Source organism: Homalodisca vitripennis, chromosome 2 (assembly GCF_021130785.1).
Source record: "Homalodisca vitripennis isolate AUS2020 chromosome 2, UT_GWSS_2.1, whole genome shotgun sequence".
Classification (NCBI taxonomy): Eukaryota; Metazoa; Arthropoda; class Insecta; order Hemiptera; family Cicadellidae; genus Homalodisca; species Homalodisca vitripennis.
In genome coordinates this window covers 64027421-64049552 of record NC_060208.1, presented here as the reverse complement: position 1 = coordinate 64049552, position 22132 = coordinate 64027421, and the positions used below count along the sequence as shown (strand labels likewise).

The 22132-nt window shown below is 32.8% G+C and overlaps 1 protein-coding gene across 3 annotated transcripts; it reads left to right on the top strand.

The window, feature by feature from the left end:
* The first annotated feature begins 2315 nt into the window (after positions 1-2315).
* On the top strand, positions 2316-20579 carry LOC124354075. 3 transcript variants are annotated; one of them, XM_046804265.1, is made up of 6 exons: positions 2316-2512; positions 9163-9273; positions 12866-12976; positions 15240-15350; positions 19743-19853; positions 20346-20579. In XM_046804265.1, exons 1-6 carry the CDS (start codon positions 2444-2446, stop codon positions 20493-20495), a joined length of 663 nt encoding a protein of 220 aa, XP_046660221.1. In that variant the 5' UTR covers positions 2316-2443; the 3' UTR covers positions 20496-20579. The 3 variants fall into 3 exon arrangements, with proteins under 3 accessions (XP_046660221.1, XP_046660220.1, XP_046660222.1); XM_046804264.1 differs by having other exon boundaries at positions 2320-2545; XM_046804266.1 differs by lacking the exon at positions 2316-2512 and adding an exon at positions 7704-7842.
* Positions 20580-22132: the final 1553 nt, after the last annotated feature.

Sequence of the window (22132 nt, the reverse complement as noted above, 5' to 3'; positions counted from 1 at the left end):
ACGTCTATACAAGCGTAGAGCTTTTGTATTTACTAATAAAAATAAACTATTCTATTTATATAAATAAAAACCTGTGTGATTTCTAAATCTAGTAATCATACGATAATAAGTCCTTCACATTTTAGATTTACCATTCTCTAGATCTCTCAGATACGCAGACAGAAAAACACACATTATTGCTTTATAGATTTAGTGTAATTATTCTTCTTCAATTAACTTAAGTCATGAAAATGTTAGACTTCAACAAAATATTTAGTTTCTTAAAAATAAAAAGTTTAGATATTTCATTAAATGTTGAATAGAATTAATAAATTTCAATGCAATTAATTTTGTTTGCATGTATTTCTTTCTTTTTTTTATTTGATTTACCGAACAATGTGTAAAAACACTTCACTATCTAATAATAGAATGGGTACCTGAAATAATGTTTGTATGGTCTTGGCCTTTTAAAAAATCTAACAATTTCCAAACGCTGTGCTACGGTATACTTGGTGTACAATGGAAATAATGTTTCCACCTGGCTACTCATGAGAGTGCAGTAAGATTTGGAATATCGTAAAAAGGAGTTACACTGTTATTTAACTGCTGCTCTAAGTTGATTTCCTCTCAGTTCCATTTCTTCTTTCTTAACTTTTTCCTTATACTAAATCGTTGATTTTTATGACAGAGCAAATTAATAAAATATTCTTCAATACAGTTGCTATGATGTATTAACATATTTAAATAGCGTCTAACTATAATAATAATAATTACAATTATTTTAATGGTAAGTCCAAAAATGTAACTGATGACAACAGTGTAATGAGTGCGTTCATGATTTTACTTACATTGACTCAAGCTGCGAGGATTAGTGATTACAAAATATCATTTAAACCTAATCGTGAAAACTGTTTACCAATGCTAATATATAAAAAATTCACTTTAAAAAGATAAGGCAACATATTTACTCGTAATGGTGTTAAAGCAAATAAACAAGAAGAATTTAAGCCTATTAAATTGTTTGTAGGCACAAAAATATGAGTTCAACGCGTTACGGTATTCAATGGTAAGTTTTAAATATTTTTCTTAAATACAGGGTCACACTTACACGTTTCGCAGGCTAATTCCATTGTGTCCTCGGCCTGTAGCTTCGGGTAATAGACTACAACACTGAATAAAGAGACTCTACAGTACAATCAGTTGAAAATAATCTAGTTCTTAAGTTTGTAAATAATTAGAGATAAAATGAATGGCAGTGCCTTTAAGCAGATATCCTTGTTTCGAACTGAACACAAAACATACTAATGGAGTATTAAATAAGAGCATTATTAAAATAGCACACTATGGAATATTTTATATATATTGTATTTCCTATGACTAAGTTACAATGTGTCAAAAAATTAAAACTATACAAGGGTTTTTTTAATTAAAATAAACAAATGTGTGAATCATGGAAAACAGTATGTTACAGCACTAATGTGATAGATGTGACACTCGGGGGAATGGACTTAGTAACACACTAAATTTATCACTTTCGAATAACGACGTTGTTTGTCAGACTAAATGACTCATTGTGCAAGATAGTGTTTGCCAACATGAATTTCAAAATCTTCAAATCAAATATATTATATTGAACAATAACTACTAATTTATAAATGCAAATGTTCAATTGAGTTGAGAAAGTTATGACTATTGTAAGGTTTCTTTGATATCTATGTTTAGGCCATAGTTGGTTTAGTTGTTTTCAAATGTTATTGTAAAATTTATGTATTTAAAATTGTAATTTACGAGATTCTTCTTGTTACGGTAATTTATTGTATACGGTTTTTGCATGCATCGAAGTTTCATAATATATCTAAGTGTTCGATAGTGGCAATCGAATAATGAATCTAGGCCGCTTACTAAAGTCTCTCCCGAAAATATATTTATTCCCTTAAAAGCCAAGATACATTTTCTGATATTAGGTACATATTGCAGTGACTTCACTTATTATATAGTGTAGATAAACACTTTTTTCTTTATCAAATCGCTTATTCAGTGATATATTGGTGACAAAACCAAATTGATGAAACTTTTGAAATTACCTTCGGGAATTGATTTTAGGCTTACCTAAGATTGTTTATAATATTCAAAAATGTGTCAACAATCCAGTCACAATTTCGGCGAGTTAGGAATGGAGGTAGTCTATGTGCGCCTGCGGTCAGAATCCTTTCCCCAATAAGGTGTAAACTGCGTCTGTTTATTTAAGGAGTTAGTCATCACATAAGAATCTCATAGTACTTAAATTTAATCTTATCTGGAAAACTTTACAATCAGTACAGAGTACTCCCACTTATTGAAGAATATAGACTATCGCCAAATTAATTAAACAGAGAGAAATAATTCATCTATGTAAACTGATAGTGTTATGAATTTTCTGAATCAATGACTTAGCACTAATATATATAAGTGTAAACATTCAAACATGGTGCAAACGATCAAGATGTGTAACTTTGTCAGGATGGCGACACTACTTCTTGCCACAGCAACGGTGGTAAATATGGAAACTATTGGGGACAAAGTATTAGTAAGTAAATACTAAAGTATGGTTATATAATTTTTAATTTTGTAAGTATTAAGCCATCATGTATTTTCAACTCATTTCTGAATATATGTATTGCAGCCGACACGGCTTCAATACAACAACCTGTTCTAACATTTGTAACAATATGATTACAGGAAATTATTGTTAACGTATTCATTCTCTTACAAATTTAATTTAAAAACATTTTTCAAAGCTTTAGGAAAATTTTTGGGAGTATGTACAAACTCTAATTGTCTACCTTTATGAAAATGTTAAAGTCCCTCTAAGAATAGGTGGCAGCATCAACTACTGAGATTATTTATAAAAGAGCCGAACCTCCTCCTAATTGTCTTGAAGTATGAGCTAAAACTGTGTACCAATAATCAGAATGCCTTCTATAATGAGGTATAAACCAAGGCAGCGTTGCAAGGTGTGCAATCATGATCGTAAAATATTCTATAATTAGTTATTGTCTTACCATACAAGTAGGATAATTTAAAAAATCTTGAATTAGAAAATTATATTTTGACAGCAACATAACTCGAAGTTATACTACAACTTCCTTTTCAAAAACTGTAGTAAGTTGCATATACCATCACATTTTCCTTTTATTTCTGTTTTATAAATAATTTGATCATGGTATAGACTATGATGTGATTGAGCTAACAGCTAAATACAGTAATTAAACTGATCGTTACAATTTTTTTATATACGCGTACAATTCTTTAAAACGGACAAAAATAGTAAAACAATATGCCACATACAAAAATATGCAAAGAAAAATTTAAAAAAATATTTTTAAAATTAAAAACAAGTAACTTTGGGCATAGGAAACGAATACTTCATGCATGAATCATCACCAATCTTGCACCCACGCTCTTTTGTCTTGACGTGCGCACTTGGTTGGTGATTTATTATCCGTGCATAACGTACAGTTTTTATGCTTCTCGGTTTTATTGGTTGAAATATCATTACACATATTTAGTACAAAGAAAATGGTCTTATGAATCTGTTTGAATTTTAGAGAATTGAATTTAGTCCTTTTTCTGTTTTTCAGCTTGTTTATAAAATATTTTATTAATTCAGTAATTTTCGGTTTTTTAAGTGCTGTTTTATAATTTATTTTTTATTAAAATTAAAATAAAGTAGCAAAGAAATTAGTTTTTTTTAACATTTATATTTACTTCGATTTTGCAATAATTTAACATATTCAAATAAAAGAATTGAATGGTTAATTAAATTGTTCAGAACTAAATTTAAATGCGTATAAGGTTCAAACTGAAACTTACAGGTGAACCTGGCTAGTTCACAGTTAACAAACTTATCGTATAGCATTTCCTTGTGCATCTTTTGCATACGATTAGACACAAGTTGCGAAACCATGCAACTGAATAGAAACTACCTAGTGTGAGTTATTAATTAGTTGGCAGAAACTGATAAGTTATTTCAGGTGTTTCTTTACGTAACGTTGCCACGCTACTTGAAACTGTGGCAGTGTAATTCCATTACTGTAAATTATAGAAATTGTATTTTAATTTTGGAATACATTTATTTATAAATTATTATTATAGTATATGCGTGTGTTTTATACAAATAAATATTTGTTTATTATTGCATTGATTATAATTCTAAACTATGTTTACAATTTCAAGTCTCTAGTACGTTTAAAAGTGAGTTTGAAATTAATTGTACTCAGCAGATAGATAAGAAGTCGCATACCTACCCTACATGGGACCCATGCCTTGACCATCCCATTTTCACCAATAATCCCAATGAACAATCCACAATAAGAAATGGCGGGCCTTTGCGTCTAACTTGTAATGAAGGCAACATTGCGAGTTAAGTTAACAATGTTCAGGATTTACATGAAATTAACCCATCAAATAAATAACTTCATTGCATGTGTTGGAGACTTATTGAAAGTTTCATATGATCAACCTTCACAGAATACTCTGTTTACAAATTTGTATATCCTGCGTTTCTCTCGTCATCCACGTTGGTTACTTATAAGACCAATGTAAACATTTTAAAACGTTATTTTTATTTTAAAATATTTGTACTTGCATTATTATTTTATAATAATATGGCATTATCGTTCTGAGCTATGTTAAAAATGCCAAGTCTACATTTTCGCAAAGAAGACTTCTTAAAAATATCTAACTGAAAACGTTTTAAAAACAATACACCTTGTTATTCAAAACACACTTGGAATCAATGTCTGCCACAGAACCACGATGATGCAGTTTACTAATTACTAATTAATACGGTACTAATTAATCGGTCTCCGTAGAGATGTAGTTCACCTTTCACTCCTGCCCAGTGACACACAATGTCAATAAACAGTCCCTGTCTTGTAGAAACAATATGTTGGAAACAGTGGAATCAGCACCACCAGTGAAGGAAGTTACAATGGAACAAAGCATTTATTTTAGATGATGACGAAATATAGATCTAGATCATTTTATTTTGTTTAGTAATTTACTTAGTATTTTGTGCGCGCGTTCCTTGAAAATAAATAAAATGGTCTCTACGAGCAGAGAAACACGTAATGAAAGCAAATATTAATAAAGTGGTCGGATCTGTCTTGTTCAAACAAGTTGCTGGAAGTAGTAGGATCAGCTATAGAAGTGAAGTAACAGCGTAAGGACGTATTGATTTAGAGACTTAGATGATAACAAAATGTGTTTTATATCTTACCTTTTTATTTTTATTTTATTTTATTTTTAGTTTTATTTCTAATAGCAATTGGCTTAGTATTTGGTGCACGTACTCCCTGTAAATGGTATTGACGCATTTCCCATTCAGAACGAAATAAATGAAATGTAAGTGTAACGTAATAAATTTTTTTACATAATAAATTTTATTATGTAAAAAAATAGATTTCCTAATATATACTTGTAAGATATATCCAATGTTGGCAAAATAATCTATTTTTGTTCAATCCGGCAACCCTGAAACGAGCCAGCGGTCTTACTTCCGAGGCCGGCATCAGAGCAGCGATCAACCCAACTTGTGTTTCTCTTTGAGTTCTATTTCTACTCTCTAAATTCAGAATTTTGCAAGTTCGGTACCTATAAAAATAGAACAAAGACCAGAGGCAGAGCTTTTTTAGTCATATTGTGGCATCCTCATGAGTCAATGGTGTGTGAGAATCTTGTCAAACAGAATAAGGAGCACAGGTGATACATTACAGGATCGTAAAACAGACCTATGCAAGTCCAACATTCTCCAGACATCTCGGCCACCTACTCTTCTACTTATAGTGTTTTTTGTTTTTTTTTTTTTTTTTGTTTTTTTTTCTGTTCATAATTTTATCCGTATCAACAGTATTGTCCAGAACATAAACTCATTTATTCGATTTAATCGAATTTTTTGCAAACTGTGGATATTTTTAGAAACTGTGGATTTCCACATTAATTCCTAAATTAGTCAGATAATCTTGTTGCCTTCAATTAAAACAAATTTCAATAGTTCGTTTATATTATTATCTCAGAAACGCATGAAAACTGTATTTCTTGTAACATAAAAAATGAAATTGTGCAATTCCCATTGATTTATCCACTAATAATTCGTTTGATAAGGGCTGATAACAGATTGAATGTAAACATGACCATATTTCAAAAATAATCAGGAAGTCTTAAATTGTCTGATAATGTTATTTAATTAGTTCATATTGTTTAAAAATCAACCTATGTTACGTCAACCAGTTAATGACAGGGGGTTGAGAGACCTGTGTTACAAACTATAATTACATAAAATATTCTTTTTCAGAACTTTTCAATTTGTTAAACCATTTAGTTTTAAAAATCCCTTGCCTATAAAGTTATTCAATAGTAATTTTGATATTATTATAGAATAGTCATAAATATATTAGCAGTTACCCGCAGCTTCGAACGCAATTTCGTAGGCTTTGCAAGTGTAAGAGAACTCCTGTTTCGAGTCACCAATTTTGAGATTGACTTGTTGACACAATCAATAAAATATGTCAAAAACTTTATATTTATGATTATTGTAATTTTCTCCGGTCTTAGTTCTTTTCTTTGTATCATAGCTTTTCCAATAAAAAAATATGTATAAATGTCTGAAAGTCTACATCGGTCAAATACCGTGTACTAGCGGACATTGTAGTAAGATATTTCTGGTCCCATAATTGCATTCGCTTTGTTGTCCTGATCGAGAGGATAATATAATACACAGACATACACATATACACGTAGACATACACAGGTCTGAGAATCCTACATCAGTCAAAAAGACAACTAATAGTTTTATAACAGTCTTTAACTTTATTTTAAAAGTAAGATAGTAACTTTATCTTCTATAATATCTAGATTACAGTTCTGACCAAGCACTGCAAACCTAATATTTGCTACAATGTACAGTGAAAAGTATATTTATACTAAAACTTTTAATTTTCTTACCTGGATATTTCTAACTCTGTTATCAACAGCAGCTGCAGAAAAGGTTGAAATAAGAAGTGTTGTCATTATCAAACTAACTCTATGCTTTCAAGTATATCAATGTAAACAAATTGAGAATAGTGGTTAGATATATGGTTATGCTGTCATCAAACAATGTTTACACAAAACAGTTGATTACATTTAACAGGCTCTTTCAATTTATAATATTTTCTTGTTCTATTGTAATTTTAGAAAACAATATTGTATCTTTTCCTGACTTTAGAATCCAATGGGCGCACCTTCGAATTAACAATAGGCATATATTTTGACTAGGTACCTTGTGAATTTATATGTCAAATTTCAGTTAAATCGTTTGAATAGTTGCGCATAAAAACGTGGGACACAAACAAACTCACTTTCATATTTATAATACTATTACGATTAGGATTATAGAAATGTAAAGGATTGTGTAGAACAAATATCTCAACATTGTATTATTAACAAAAATAATAATACAAAATTATTAATCATAATAATCGTTTCAATAATGAACATAATGTTATTTAAGTGTTAAATGCTTTCAATATTGTTCATATTTCTTGTAAAAATTGGTACCCACTCGGTTCTTGGTTTCTTCATGTTGGGAATTATTGAGCAATCTCAAGATAATTATAGGAGTGCAAAATACTTATTTATTTTATTTGGAACAACTAAGATGTAATCACCTAAAGCTTCTTGATTTGGTGGTAGTCATTCTGCAGCCAATGCTTGCCTATTGTGCCGGCGACATTGGATGTTGGGTGGGGGCAGTCGGTATAAAGAGCAGGATTCGAGCGCATTTTGGAGTAGTTGTTGCTGTAAGTTGTATTGGATTATCAGTACAACCGTGTGTCATTTTACGTAAGTATTCAAAATGTGAAATAGTTTACCACTTTAAGTTATGTTAGTAATTCCTTTTGGTTTTGTCAGTGTTTAATTTAATTTTACACAGAAAAATAATTCAATTTAATTTAGCAGCTTATAGAAGGACATTCCATACTGTAAAATTTCGAATTTTACCGTAACAGTCAAGATATTATTTAAATATTCATTAGCTCATCATACATATTCATATATTGAAGGGAATTTACTATTTTGAATTAAATATTTAATTTTAAAAATGTGTATATACTTTATAACATCGACCCTTCTTGTTAATTATTTATGCCAACTCATTGATTCTGAATCGAAACTTGATTTAATAGAAATTTTAAAACTCAACCTCCACTGTATTCGGGACGAGTAGCGCCCAAATTGCATATAATATTTAAAATAGTCTGTGTGCGTGCGTCACAGAATAGAGAAGTTTCATGCATTTCACTATTTCTAAAGGTCAATGAGAAAACATTAAAAACACAATCTGTCTGTTTTGTTGCGTGCTTATGCTTATTACTATTAGTATGGGCTTATGTACTATAATATGGGCTTGAGAGCACACTAACAACCTTAATTATTAATAAATTCTGAATAAATTGCTTTAGAAATAGTGCTTGTGTACCGGCCGTTTGTTTCAAAGTTTTTATCTCGGCTACTGCCTAATATAAACACAAAACGACGTTGTTTTAGAAACTTTAGTTGATTCTAAAGTACTTATACTTGTTCAGATCTCTCAATATCGTTTTAGGTTTAAAGGTAACAACCGTCCAAATTTTTGAAAGGGGTGGTTTTGCATAAATCATTATACATCATATAGCGGAATGAATATTTTTTAATTCTCAGGCCAATTGCAATGATTTTTTCCATATATTTTATACCTCGTAAGGATGTATGATAGAAATCAAACCTAATTGAGAAGAAACAACTGGAACACGATTGGACACGATAATATACGTACATAGTTTCTAGCGAATTCAGACTGAATTTATTGCAAAGATAATACATATAGAGGGCCTTAGAATGTTCGCTATACAGCCTCAGCCAATAAAATTGGTGGGCCATTTACATTTGTTCAAAAGTTTTGTCTGAACTATTTCCCAACATAGACTCATAAGCAACTTTTATTTTTAGTAAGCAGAAACTAATAAGCAGCTGTATTTCGAGCCGTGATTTGTTGCCGCAACATAGCTATAGTTTTTTGTAACAGGGAAGATTATTTTGCAAAGCTTTCCTTGTTCATGTTTTGCTGTATAAACTATCTTACCCTAACGATTTGTAACAATTTCTCTGTATTTTGCCTTTCAGAACCCGGAATTAAAACGTTTGAGGGACAGGATGACTCATAAAATGCTGAATGAAGTAAACCCGAAGATTATCAGTCAAGAAGTTAGTGAAGAGGAGAAAACTAAACACCAGGTAATGGTCATATCTCCACTTGTACGGGCAGAATAGGCTGAGATACATAGTGCATTAACTTATAATATACAGATGTGAAATCTAGACTCAATGTAGAACATAGTGGTTTATTTCTAGGTATATTTATTGTGCCAATACATGACATATAATCCAGAGATTTTTACCAAGAAAAAACTAAACAAGTTTAATAAGAAACTTACTGCAGTATTTGGCAAGTTGGCACGAATACGGATGGAGGTTATTGCTTTAGTGAGGATATTCTTTATCTGCCGGCAGTGCTGGCCTGCTCCTATGGCCGTCCTAAACCCAGATTCATCGGGTTTCGCGCGCTGACAGGAATACAAAACATCCCTCGATATAGTACTCAAATATAGAAAATTATAGTATTCAAACTCAGGTCGCGTTAGCGCTCTAATTGCAATTGGTATTTCGTTGATTGATTAAATAAGATAAGGATAAATTTTCACTTTTATCCATCTATAGGCCCCCTATCACGGTCCGGACTGATTTGACAGTGTCCCGTGTATGGTAGTGATAACGTAAGGCCCCTGAACAACAATGGCTTTCCGACTCTTAATTTCATGTTTCTCGTCATACCAAAATATAAGAGACTAAGTTGACCCAACAATTCGTCATAAATACCCGTGTACATATAGATTACGCTTATCTATAATTCTTTTTTTATATTTTACTGACACATACAACAACAGAAGGTTTCGATAAATACAATAATTTAGCGTTGGATGCCCAAATATTTAGATACAATTTTTAGTTAATATAACTCAAATACTCGTATACTATAAATTTATTTACATTTCAACAATTTGTGAGCTCATCCCAGTGGCGCTAACAAAATGTGTAAATAATAAAAGCAGAGATATAAGAAACCGTAATATTTACAATTCAAACAAAGCAAGATTAAAGATACACAGGAAACAATAGAGTTATGAGGATAAAAGCCTAAAAATAGCACCGAAAGTTATCCTAAGCATATAAAAGCGATAACGTATCATATTGATAACGCAGGTCAAAACCATCATAACAAACATACTTCTTCGTGAGAGATAACACAAAACATATCTTGCAGTCTAAATTGTATACATCTTTCGTAATTGCAGAGATATTCTGAAAAAGACCAAAAGCTTTCAATATGGCGCCTGTTGTTTGTATCGGCTGCTTCAAAAATGTTTATTTATTTTAAGTGGTGTATTTTGCATTATTACATAATTTATTTAATGTATAAAGCAAAAGTATGAAGTGAACAACAAACACTACGTTTTTAGACACTATGTACTTGTGTTCTTGTTCATCATTAAAACCATAGGCCTACCCAGGGAGTGGTTTTGGGTTTTATAACCCCTCTCTCCCCATTGATACAAATATCCCAGATATATTCTATCTTGCGTTGCCCTGAAAGTATGCTCGTAGTCGAACAATGTATCATAATTCAATTTTGTTTTAATTCGTCTTGATATTTTAACTATAACAGCTGACATGTAGTAAACCACAATACTCATTCTTCGTAATTTTTCAGAATGACTCCGTATGCGACCCGTGGGGGTTGATAAATATAATGCATACTTCACTTCCCGCGCTTCGGGCGAGAGAGAGCGAGCAATGGCCAAGAACGCCTACCGGTCATCTCCTTGAACGGCTAATTTTCAATAGTCGACAATTATTGTGACAATTCTTGTCGCTTTTTGTTGTTGGCGCTAGTCGTGTATTACTGACGTGTTATTAATGAATACCGATAGTGGTAGTACTAGCAAAAATAAAAAACAAGTACAAACCTCTATGTTGCTGAATTTACCATATTAACATTCTTAAAAGTGATTATGTTTTACTTGCTGGTACTGTTACATTTCTCCGGTATTGTTTCAACTAGAATTGTGTAAGACGTATACAAAATTAAATGCTTATCAAAACGTGTTTTATAGTTTACCAATAAAATAATAATATTTCAACCCTTTGGTAGTAAACTTTTGATATACGAGTACCTGAGGTTATGGAATAACCGATTTGATTTATTTTATATTTTAATCAAATTTTCACAACAACCGTACGTTCACAGACAAAGTAAAAAAATGCCGTGGTCTTTAAACAATATCTGACTTAAGTTTGTAATGTTTTATTTTACTCACTAGAACATGTTTTCTTTACATCATACATCAATTGCAAGAATAAAACATATATAAATAATAACAAAATATAATGGGTGATAATTTTCTACATTACCCTCAAAGAGTTGCCAACAGTAACAATCAAGTCCCTGGCATGGTCAAATTTTACTCTAGCAATAATTTTTATGTTCAAACTCCTTTAATTTATAATATCTATTAATTCTGGTGGGCCATTGATATGTAAGCATCTTGTAGATCTCGTCTGTTAATTTGTAATTAAATGATTAAAACACTTTTGCTAAAAAAATTAATGATTTGTCTTTAGACATCTATTTTATTGAATATTTTTTCCCAATTTTCACGTTTCAACGTTCTTTAATACTTAAAATACTAAAAATTATCAGTTTATTTTTTTCAAGTTCAGCGTACTTGCTTCTAAGGAACTATTTTTTTATGTGAAATATTAACAAAAATTATGTCTACACCGTTCCTCCCTTTCCAGATCTCAGGCTGATTCTTATAATATGTCTATAAATGTAACCCAAAAGAATGTCTAATAATGGCAATAGAGTGTTATCACTAGCATGATGAAATTAAAATCACCTAAAAAGTATAATACATTTTTTTGGTTGATTTATATTCGTGTACGTTTATTAATTATTTTTTATGTTAAACTTTGTGTATAAAACCGAAAATTACACAACCAAAATAACGAAATATCGTGTTTTGTAAATAATATTTTTCGTGAAGTTCATATTTTGTATTTGTTTATATTTGTGCACCGCCTGCTTTGTACGTCGCCTGTTGCGTCTATGCTCAATGCACGTAGCTGACGTCAACCGCTCAGCCGCGGTAAAAACATAATTACCCATATTTTTAAGTAAAATATATGTATACTGGAAGCCCATATTAGAATGTATCAATTGTAGGTAAAAATTTGAGGATGTGTTTTTAAGTTCTTAAGATATAGCCAAATGGCTATATGGCCATCTTAAATGGAAATCCCGAGCCTCTGTTATTCTCATAATACTCATTGTCTTGTGTTATTCATCACATTTGTGTTATTGTGTTATCGGGTGTTATCTCCAAAAGGGAAAATTTTCTCTTATATTATAGCCGTTTGTATAAAACCTAAATTAAGTATACTAATAATGCTCTCAGACGGTTTTCTTAAACTTACATTTTTAATACTATTAGTATTTAACATATTACGGGTGAGGGGAATAGGGTAATCCCGTGCCCTAGCTTGACTGTAATTTCACTGTTTTAAACTACAATTTCAGCGAAATCACAAATAACATAAAAATTGTTGGTTTTGATGAATTAGTAGACAAATTGTCAATCTTAAAATTCTTCTTTTCATACAGACACATGCAAGTAATTGTTTATGTATCTCACTAGAGTCAGTAAAACAGTCCTTGTTTATGTTATGCCACATTATCGTAACTATTTGTTTGTATTTTGCTTTTCAGGACCTGGGAGCAATGTGTCCGAAGAGAATGATGGCTAATAAACAGATGAATACAGAAAATTTGAGGCTTCAAAGTCAAATAGTTAATCAAGAGGACAAACAGAAACAGCAGGTAACAGCAGTCACTTCCAAACAGTATGAAGTGGTATACAACTTTTGCTTATTAAAAGGATCGTGTTTTTTATTTTATTTTTTTATGACGATGGAGAAAATATGAATGTAACGTCAGCGTATTCGCGCCCACTAACAACTGCGTCGGAATTGTTCGTATTACTTCATGAGGGTTCCAACTTCGCCCGACAGAGAGTTCCTACAGTATCAGTCCATCTGATGGTCTGCAGAATTGAGGCTTTATTATCTTTATTTTAATTTCTTGGTTTCCAGCACCCCACTACATATACAGGGACACTGCCCCGAGCCCGTCTGTCATATTCTGAACAGCGCTGTCCTATGATAATTGGCCTATAGTATTCTATAGCCCCTTCTTTAGTCTTTCCCACCGCCTGCAGAATAAAACGTGAGGTTTGCGTCGTATTGCTCCTCGTCCCCATTGGAACTCTCCGAGCTTTAACACTTCCCTGGCTTAAACAGGTACGCTCGAAAATTTCAAGGACAATATATTGAACAGTGTATGATATCACTATTACATAATTATGTTACTACATTTTTTTTACAATATACCTATTTTACACAGTTCAAACATTTTTCTAGATATTATTATCTACCTAACTATACGAATATTTGTGATTGAATATTCATAAATGTCGAATTATTTTTTGTGCGATTAATTTATTCATAATATGAATAAACTATTATAATAATATATTATAAACTTTATTTCTGTTATCAATTTTTACAGTATTGATACATTTCTCTTCTCAAAGTGCTACTTGGTATTAATTATTTTTAACATTTCTAAATTTACATATGATTTATATGATGATTTTATTAGAAATCAAAGGATAAATAAAAGATTCGTATTAAATTTTTGTCAGAAAACTTTGAAAATATACATTTAGACAAATGTTTTTATATGAAAAAACTTCAAATTTTTTTTGTTTTTTCATATTTTTGGATTATAATATACTTATATAATTTAGTACTATATCGAAATCTATAATATTGTAGTTGAAAACTATTTACAGTAAAATAACTTGCTTTTGTTAGTAACATATTTAATAACAGGTTTCTTAATGACAAGAAATAGATAAATAGTATGTTTACCTAATGATAAAATTGTTTTTATTGCGTAATATTCTTTTCTTATTGTACCATTCTTTAACAACTCTTACAATTTGTACACAGATAATTATTTGAATGTTACAGGATTTATATGCACGAATCACAAAATCCTTCTTTATTGTAATTTACTTCAAAGTGTATTATGTATTTTGAATCTGGTATTTCAAGTTTGTTTAAAGTATCCTGAGTTTGAAAACTAATGGTTGATTTTGGTTAAATATTTCATCTTGAAGTTCTACCTTTTTATAAAATGTTTTAAATTGTTTGTTACTAAGAAGTCGTTCTTATAATACATTTCTAAATTTCTTTTTCTCTATCAATATTTTATTTAATTCACGGGTCTACTTGAAATTCTTTAAACAACTGTCTGGTTTTTTTATAATAATCGTTGTGTTAACATTTATGATGGTGTTTTAACAGCAAACAGTTTGAGATCTTAATGTTTCTATTTCAATAATCTTTCATTTGTCATCAAATAATTCACAAAACGGAGGCAAAGAATAACAGAATTTTATATTTGTTATTTGTACAATAAAAAGGGTTATAGATTTTTTTTGTTTATTGTAGACTCATTTGTAGTATTTTGGATTAGATTTTCCATAGATGTTCTGTTGCTGCTAAAGTAAGCTAGGAACGGCATTGTATTATCTACTCGCATAAAAGTATACCAAACTATAGGAAACTGTGTTCATCGTTTTTTTTTCATTACTTTTATAAAATAGTTAACAATTATTTGTATTTTTATGATTTTTTTTAAATAATGTTCAATGTTTTGAGCTGTTGTGTCCGAAGGCATTTCTAAATACATGTATGTACATATTAATAAAACTAATATTTTTTTATTGTATAGTACAAACGTTTGGTTGTGTAAGTAAAAGCCCATATTACTGTTTTTGTCAATTTTTAACATCTTAATCCATTGTTTAAAACTAAAATTTTAGTGAAATCACAAAGAAAATAAAAATGGTTGTTTTTATGTATTATTATATTAGTTAAAATGTCAGTCTTCAAATCCTCCTTTTGATACAGACAAAAGCAAATAATTATTTATATATTTCATTATACATTTCTTGTTTATGTTATGCCACATGAACTATCTTATCGTAAATATTTGTCCGCATTTTTCTTTTCAGAACCTGGGATCGATGTGTCCGAAGAAAATGATGGCCAATAAACAGCTGAATACAGAAAACCAGATGTTTCAAAGTCAAATAGTTAATGAAAGGGGCCAAAATATACGGCAGGTAATACTCACATCTAACATTATGAAGCTGTAGACGACTTTTACTTAGCAGGAGGTCCGTGTTGCTTTTTTACGGAGAAAATCACGAACGCGTATTCCGCTAGTGAGTGGGACTCACTATTAAAACCCGCATCGGTGCTCCCTCGGGATTCCTCTCCGTGTTACTTCATGAGGGTACCTAGTTCATCGGTTCGCAGATAGTTCGTTAAGTATTTGGGATTCAGAATGCCTCCTTTCTCTGCTTTGCCACCATATTTTGCCTGCCTATTTGTAGCACTGCTGACGTAGGTTCACTCTTATCACTCACCAGCGCCCGTCAGAAGCATGGAATACTTGACTGACATGAGCAACCACCGCTTACTCGCCACATGCATCCCAATATTGCTCTTCATCGGTTCAAAGTAACAAAAGCAGGCTTGTTTGCCGTGCCAGAACTCTGGTCCAAGAGCGTGAGCTTGGTGACAAGCTTCACGTTGAGATATGTTCCCAGCGCTCCTCCCGGCCCACCCAAATCTAGACGACGGTGTTTATCCTCCATCTGGTGAGAAGAACTATCTCTGTCTTCTTTGTTGCCAGATTTTATCGTGTGTGCTCATCCATCCAAGCTATTATTTGCAGAATAAAATTACTCTGTCAAGCAGCCATTTTTCCTCGTCGAAGATCCTCGCAGTGATTACCGCGGGAAAATCGTTGGCGTTGGCGTATCCGAAGAGGAAACTGTTTTTCAATTCTGTGGTTCTCGTCGAGTGATATTCCACAGGTTCAGTCTCAGGATCGAGCCCTGAGTAGGTTCTGTCGTGATCTCACAACAGCGTGTTTCGACAGCAGTTGTATGGGCCAGTTGCCTATTTCTGAGATAGCTGTTAAACATTCTCGGGAGTTAGGGCCCATCTGCTTGAGTTGGCTTTTTTGCACGTCCAGCGTGGCTAACATGGAAACGGAGTCTGCTCATTGCTACCCGGTAACACACTGTACATGAATTGTTGTTCATCCCCTCTGTTAAATTGTTCCATTTATCGCTTGCTCATATAGTGATTATTCGTTTCAGAGCCAGCCTCAATGTACGCGGCGGATTCGGGAACTCTTCGCCCTTTACACCGACCGCGGTTAATCATCCGTCTCAGACTGAAACACTTTCTGCGGAGCGGTGTGAGATGATATCATCGTTCCATTAGTACACTGGTGTTTTACCGTGTCCCGGGCGTGTTTCTGCATTGAGGTGCAGAATGAGTGCGTCCTTCAAAATGAGAATTGCTTTTATAGACTTCTTTTTTGAGTTAAAATTTGATAAAAATCTATTTTTTTATTCCTAAAAATACCAGTTTTAATTGAACATTGCTGTGCAGTAAATATTCCTCACAAACAGCGTGAATACGGATGCCTGGCTGACCCCTAGCTTCCGAAACAAGTAGCTTTGTCCTGGTTGGGACATAAGACACACGGACCAAGCAAGATGTCATCCGAAAGGGTTCCAGCCTGGGCCCTCCGTGGCCCGTAGGGGGTTTAGTGGGTAGTCCGCAAGGGAGTCCCACACTCCGTGCGCAAATGCATTCCCCCTACGTTAAATAAAATAATAAAAATAAAAAAATAAAATTCCTCACAAACATGTTTTGGGCTGTTGCGTTTGAAGACATGGTATTTTATGTACTTACTAAAAAAAATAATATTTAATTCAGTAATATTGTACAAAACTTTTGGTCGTGTAAGTAAAAGCTCGAATTACTATTTTTTCAATGTTTTAACATTTCAATACACTGTTGTAAACTACAATTTTAGTGAAATCACAATTAAAGATAATACCTATTTGGTTTTGATGTATTATTAGATAAAATACATGTGTTAAAATCCTCTTCTTGATACAGACACATGCAAGTCTAATATGCTATACAGCCGCATGTGAAACTGACTGACTGACTGATATATGTATACAAATTCTAACCTACTTCTAGAAGTGCTAGAAACTTGATATTTTGCACGCAGGTACCTTTTGCCGTATAACCAACAGGAAAAGTCTGAAAACCGGGAATTTTTCATTTTAAACCCCTCAAAAAAATTCGCAAAAAAACGCGCATTTTTTGTATGCGCGTATTTTGTAAGGCCTTGCAGGCCTTTTTTGTAAGCCCGATAGCGGGCGAACCATTGGAACTAGCTCGGATCTGATGAAAAATCGTTAGTCAGGAATGAAGTTATCTACAAAAAAGGTCTAGTGACTTTTTACTCTATTCTCCATGGTTAAGCGACAAAACGCTGGAATATTTGACATTACAGAGATTTTTTCGCTAAAAATAATGTTTTGAGCCCGATAGCGGCCGAACCGTTGGTCATAACTCAAATCTGATTGACCCAACAAATAAGCAAATTGCGCGATCTACAGGAAAGGTCTAGTGACTTTTTGCCCTATCTCCATTGGTTTGGCAGAAAAACGTGATTATGTGCATTTTTTTTTTTTTACGTGAAAATTTTGTTTTTGGGGTCGATAGCGGCGAGGTCAAAACAAAACAAAGGTTAGATTTAGGAAATAATGTGATCTACAAAAAAAGGTTAAGTGACTTTTTGCTCTATCTCCATTGGTTTGGCCGCAAAATGCTATTAAGTGAAAATATTTGGAAATTTTCCGGGCTTGATAGCAGCTAAACGGTTCGTCGTGGCTCAAAACATGTCATCTAATAAGTTTTAGTAAATGACGTGTTCTACAAAAAAGTCTTGTAACTTTTTGCCCTTTCCTAAATGGTCTGGCCGAAAAACCTCTTTAAATGGAAATATATTATAATTGTTACGTGAGAATTTTGTTTCTGGAGGCGGTAGCAGTCGAACCATTGGTCATAGTTAAAATCCTAAATTTTCAATATCTAGACAATGTAGGGATCTTAAAAAGGTTAGGTAGCTTTTTGTCGTATATCCTTACGTAAGCCCTATCTCTCTTAATGGCAAAATCTTGGTCGTAATTAGCAATTTCAGAAGTTGTAAATATGATGCGCCTATAATATGTGCAATCCGTTCAGGTTCCGGATTTAACTTGTGTTACTACGTTAACGAGTAACTACAACCCCACATCGTCAATTGTCTGAGCGTTAGCGAAGCGCCAATAGTAAATAGGGACAGAGTAGTGTTTAATTAATTTAATACTGATTCATTGTCAACATTCTGGTATGGAATGATAATTTCCTAAGTAATTTAAACCCTCTGATCAAGTTTTTATTTTGATAAAAATTACTGTACACATCCTCTTGTAGCACAGATACACATTTCCCATAAAAGTACTTTGCGTACTTATAGCCCCCCGATATCATAACCCCCCTCCCGCGAATTTCCTGGTAGATGAATTCCTGATTAAATTAAACCCCCTGATCAACTTAATAATCTGATAAAGGTAGTTTTTATTTTGTTTACACTAAACAATTCACCATAGCTGGCCAGTGCAGTCTTTTCTCCCAAGCTCTGTACTGCCTAAACCAGAGGTAGTAGCCTAAAATACGACAGCAGAATCGTACTTCAATTTTCAATTTCCTACAAGAAAGGTCCAGTCACTTTTTGTCGTATCTCTAATGGTTAAGCCTTAAAATGCCATTGAAGTAACAACTTTGTTTAAAGTTAAACACTCTACTTTCGTAAACGACTGACTATAAGTATACGTCTACTAGAGCACATCGCGATTGGCATTGCGTTACCGAAGGACAGTAGTAAGTAGGGACAGAGTGAATTTTAATTACGCTCACAAACACAACACCCTCCGAAAGAGACTCACGTGTGTCTTAACCCCCGGTAACACTAACCCCCCCTGGAATTTTCTTGTTTGACCAGATAACCTCCTGAGGAAATTAAACCCCCTGATGTCTTAACCCCCGGTAACATTAACCCCCCCTGGGAATTTCCTGGTATGACTACATTAACTCCTGAGCAAATTAAACCTCCTAAAAAACTTAAAAATACAGACTTAAGATCGGTATTTATTATATTTATACTAAATAAATCACGATAGCTGACCAGTGCAGACTTTCCTTCCTTGCTCTTTACCGCCTAAACCAGAGGTCGTAGCTCAAATCTGAGGTCACAATTGAAGGACAAAATTACATTTCCGACAAGAAAGGTCCAGTCACTCTTTGTCGTATCTCTAATGGTTAAGCTGCAAAATACCCTTAAAGTCAAAACTTTGATTAAAACTGGAAAATTCAACAAAATAGGTCTAATTTAATTCCGAATTCCGCTCATCCCTGAATTCGCCCAACATCCAAAAGGGGGCCTGGGGGCATAGCCCCCAGCGAGCCGAAGGCTAGTCATTATTTATGTAACTTATTTCTTTTCAAAGTCCAATATTTCATTAGAGGCAGTAAAACAGTCCTCGTTTATGTTATGCCACATTATCGTAAATATTTATTTGTATTTTGACTTTCAGGACCTGGGATCTATGTGTCCAAAGAAAATGATGGCCAATAAACAGTTGAATACAGAAACCCTGAGGCTTCAAAGTGAAGTAGTTAATGAAGAGGACAAAAAGAAACAGCAGGTAATAGTCACATCTAAACAGTACGAAATGGTATACCACTTTTACTTATTAAAAGGCGCTTTTTGGGGGGGGGGATGGGCAAAATTAAGGCATCCCCATTGGAACACTCCGGGTTTTGACACTTATCTGACTTGAACAGGTACGCTTGAAAATTGCAATGACAGCTGAGGGCCTTCCCTAGCTCAAACTGCAACTTGGTATTAATTATATTTAAAAATAACTATAAACGTAACAAAGTGTTCTACAAACAAATATTTTGCTTTCTATTTTATATTTCGAATTAATTATTACAAAATAGAAGGTTGCCATTTCAATACTTGTGAGTTAGAGATGATCCTCCTTCAGTGAATGTCTTCAAAACTTTGAACATGCCATAAAATAGTTTAGAAATACTTTCCATGTTTCCTTGTTTAATGACATTATTCAAAAATTATCAAGGAAGGAGTACACTGTATGTCTTAAACTAAAGTTTTCTTGTATTCTGTTGTTCAGATGCAGCAAGATATAAACCATCACATATCATCTGGTTTAAAACTGGTTCCTGCTAAACCAAAGATTGAAACCAATGTGTTTCGTCTATTCCCTCCTGAATGTATCAACCGATATGACGAAAAGTTGTTGAAAACATCAAAAACTTCTTGAAATAACTTATTAGCTTATAACTGTAATGTGCTTGTACTTACCATGTTTAATTAATGAAATAAAGTGATTTGAATTAGCATTTAATTAATAACCTATCATCTTTCATTCACAGGTATTATATCAGAAAACCTAGATACCAATTCTCTTCGGGAGCACTACAAATTCTAGTTTACTGTTACTGTGTAACAAGTTTATCAGTATAATATAATAATTACCCACCATTAATAATAACATATTGTCATAAAAAATAAAACTCAACTTTGAGTAAATTGTCCAAAATATATAACATTTTACATACTTCAGTATTTATAAATGGTTTACCCAGTGCAATAATAAGCAAGACCATCAAGAGAAATTTATATTTGTTTAGTTCACAGAGTAAAATATGATAAAAATTGAAGTACAAGTAGAATTAAAACTGGTCCACCCAAACATCTTAAAAATTTTTTCATTCATATACATTTCAAACATTACTGCAATGACAATAGTTTTTTGTATTATAACGAGTTTGTTAACAGCAATATAGGAAAACTGGACTTTTCCAAAGTATATATTAAAACTTATACTAAAGATTTGAGCCTGAGATGGAATTCTAGAAAGCTGCGCATCTGAGGCTCTGCTTTTAGCATGAGGCTAAAGTGTGAAACTGAGGTGTTCGTATGAATCTATTTGGAAAAAGCATTTTAACAACCCAAATAAGTAGATTGATAAACTTGTATAATGCTGGAAATAATAAGGAATTTTGAAGCAATAAATCTATTTTATTTCATAACAAAGATATCAACATTATTGAGGCTAACATGTAGGACATTATCTCTAAACTACGCAATGAAGTATTGCTTACTCTCACGCCATTTCAAATTATTTAGGGGAAGATAAACACGTTTGAGGGAGTTGCTGTTGTTTTCACGAGAGCATTTGGTAAACCCTTAGTGACAAACTGTGTGAGTTCTTACTTGACATACCAAAGGGAGGATGCTAGTACTGAAGATTATGGACTCATTACTAAACCTATATATTATACTGTAGTATATCAAATGACTATAACACTCCCTTTGAACAATTTACAAAAGATCTTCAGGAAAAAGGATGTAAACGTCTCATATTAGACTTGAACACTTCATTGATAATCTTGTCAAGTTGCAGCAAAAAACTGGTGATGTAATCGATATAATATCATACAGCTAAATTTCACACACGCTTGAACAAATTACTACACATGAGGGGTTTGTGAACAGAATAAAGGCTCTAATCAACAATAACTGCAACAGATATGATTTCTGGGAGTGATCTACAGTGTTTAACAATTCAGAAGGACGTTTCCCTGTTCTCAGACGGTTCTCTTTCACATGGAGGGTCAACTGTTGCGTCTGCATCCCACTTTGCTGGCTCAGCTGATTAAAGTTGCACCAGGTGAACTTTCCTATACAGAAGCAGTTTCATCTCAGTGTTTAGAGGGGGAAAGTCGGTTTGGTGAAGATCATCGGTCTGGGTCTGTGGGAGATGCAGTACTTTTCAGTGGGTATAGCATGGGTACTGTTGGCTGTTGAGGCGAGAAGCGACTTCTGACAGAGAAAGCAATCTCTTATTGAATCCAAAATAACAAAACATTTAGATATGCAAATAGTTAATTTTCT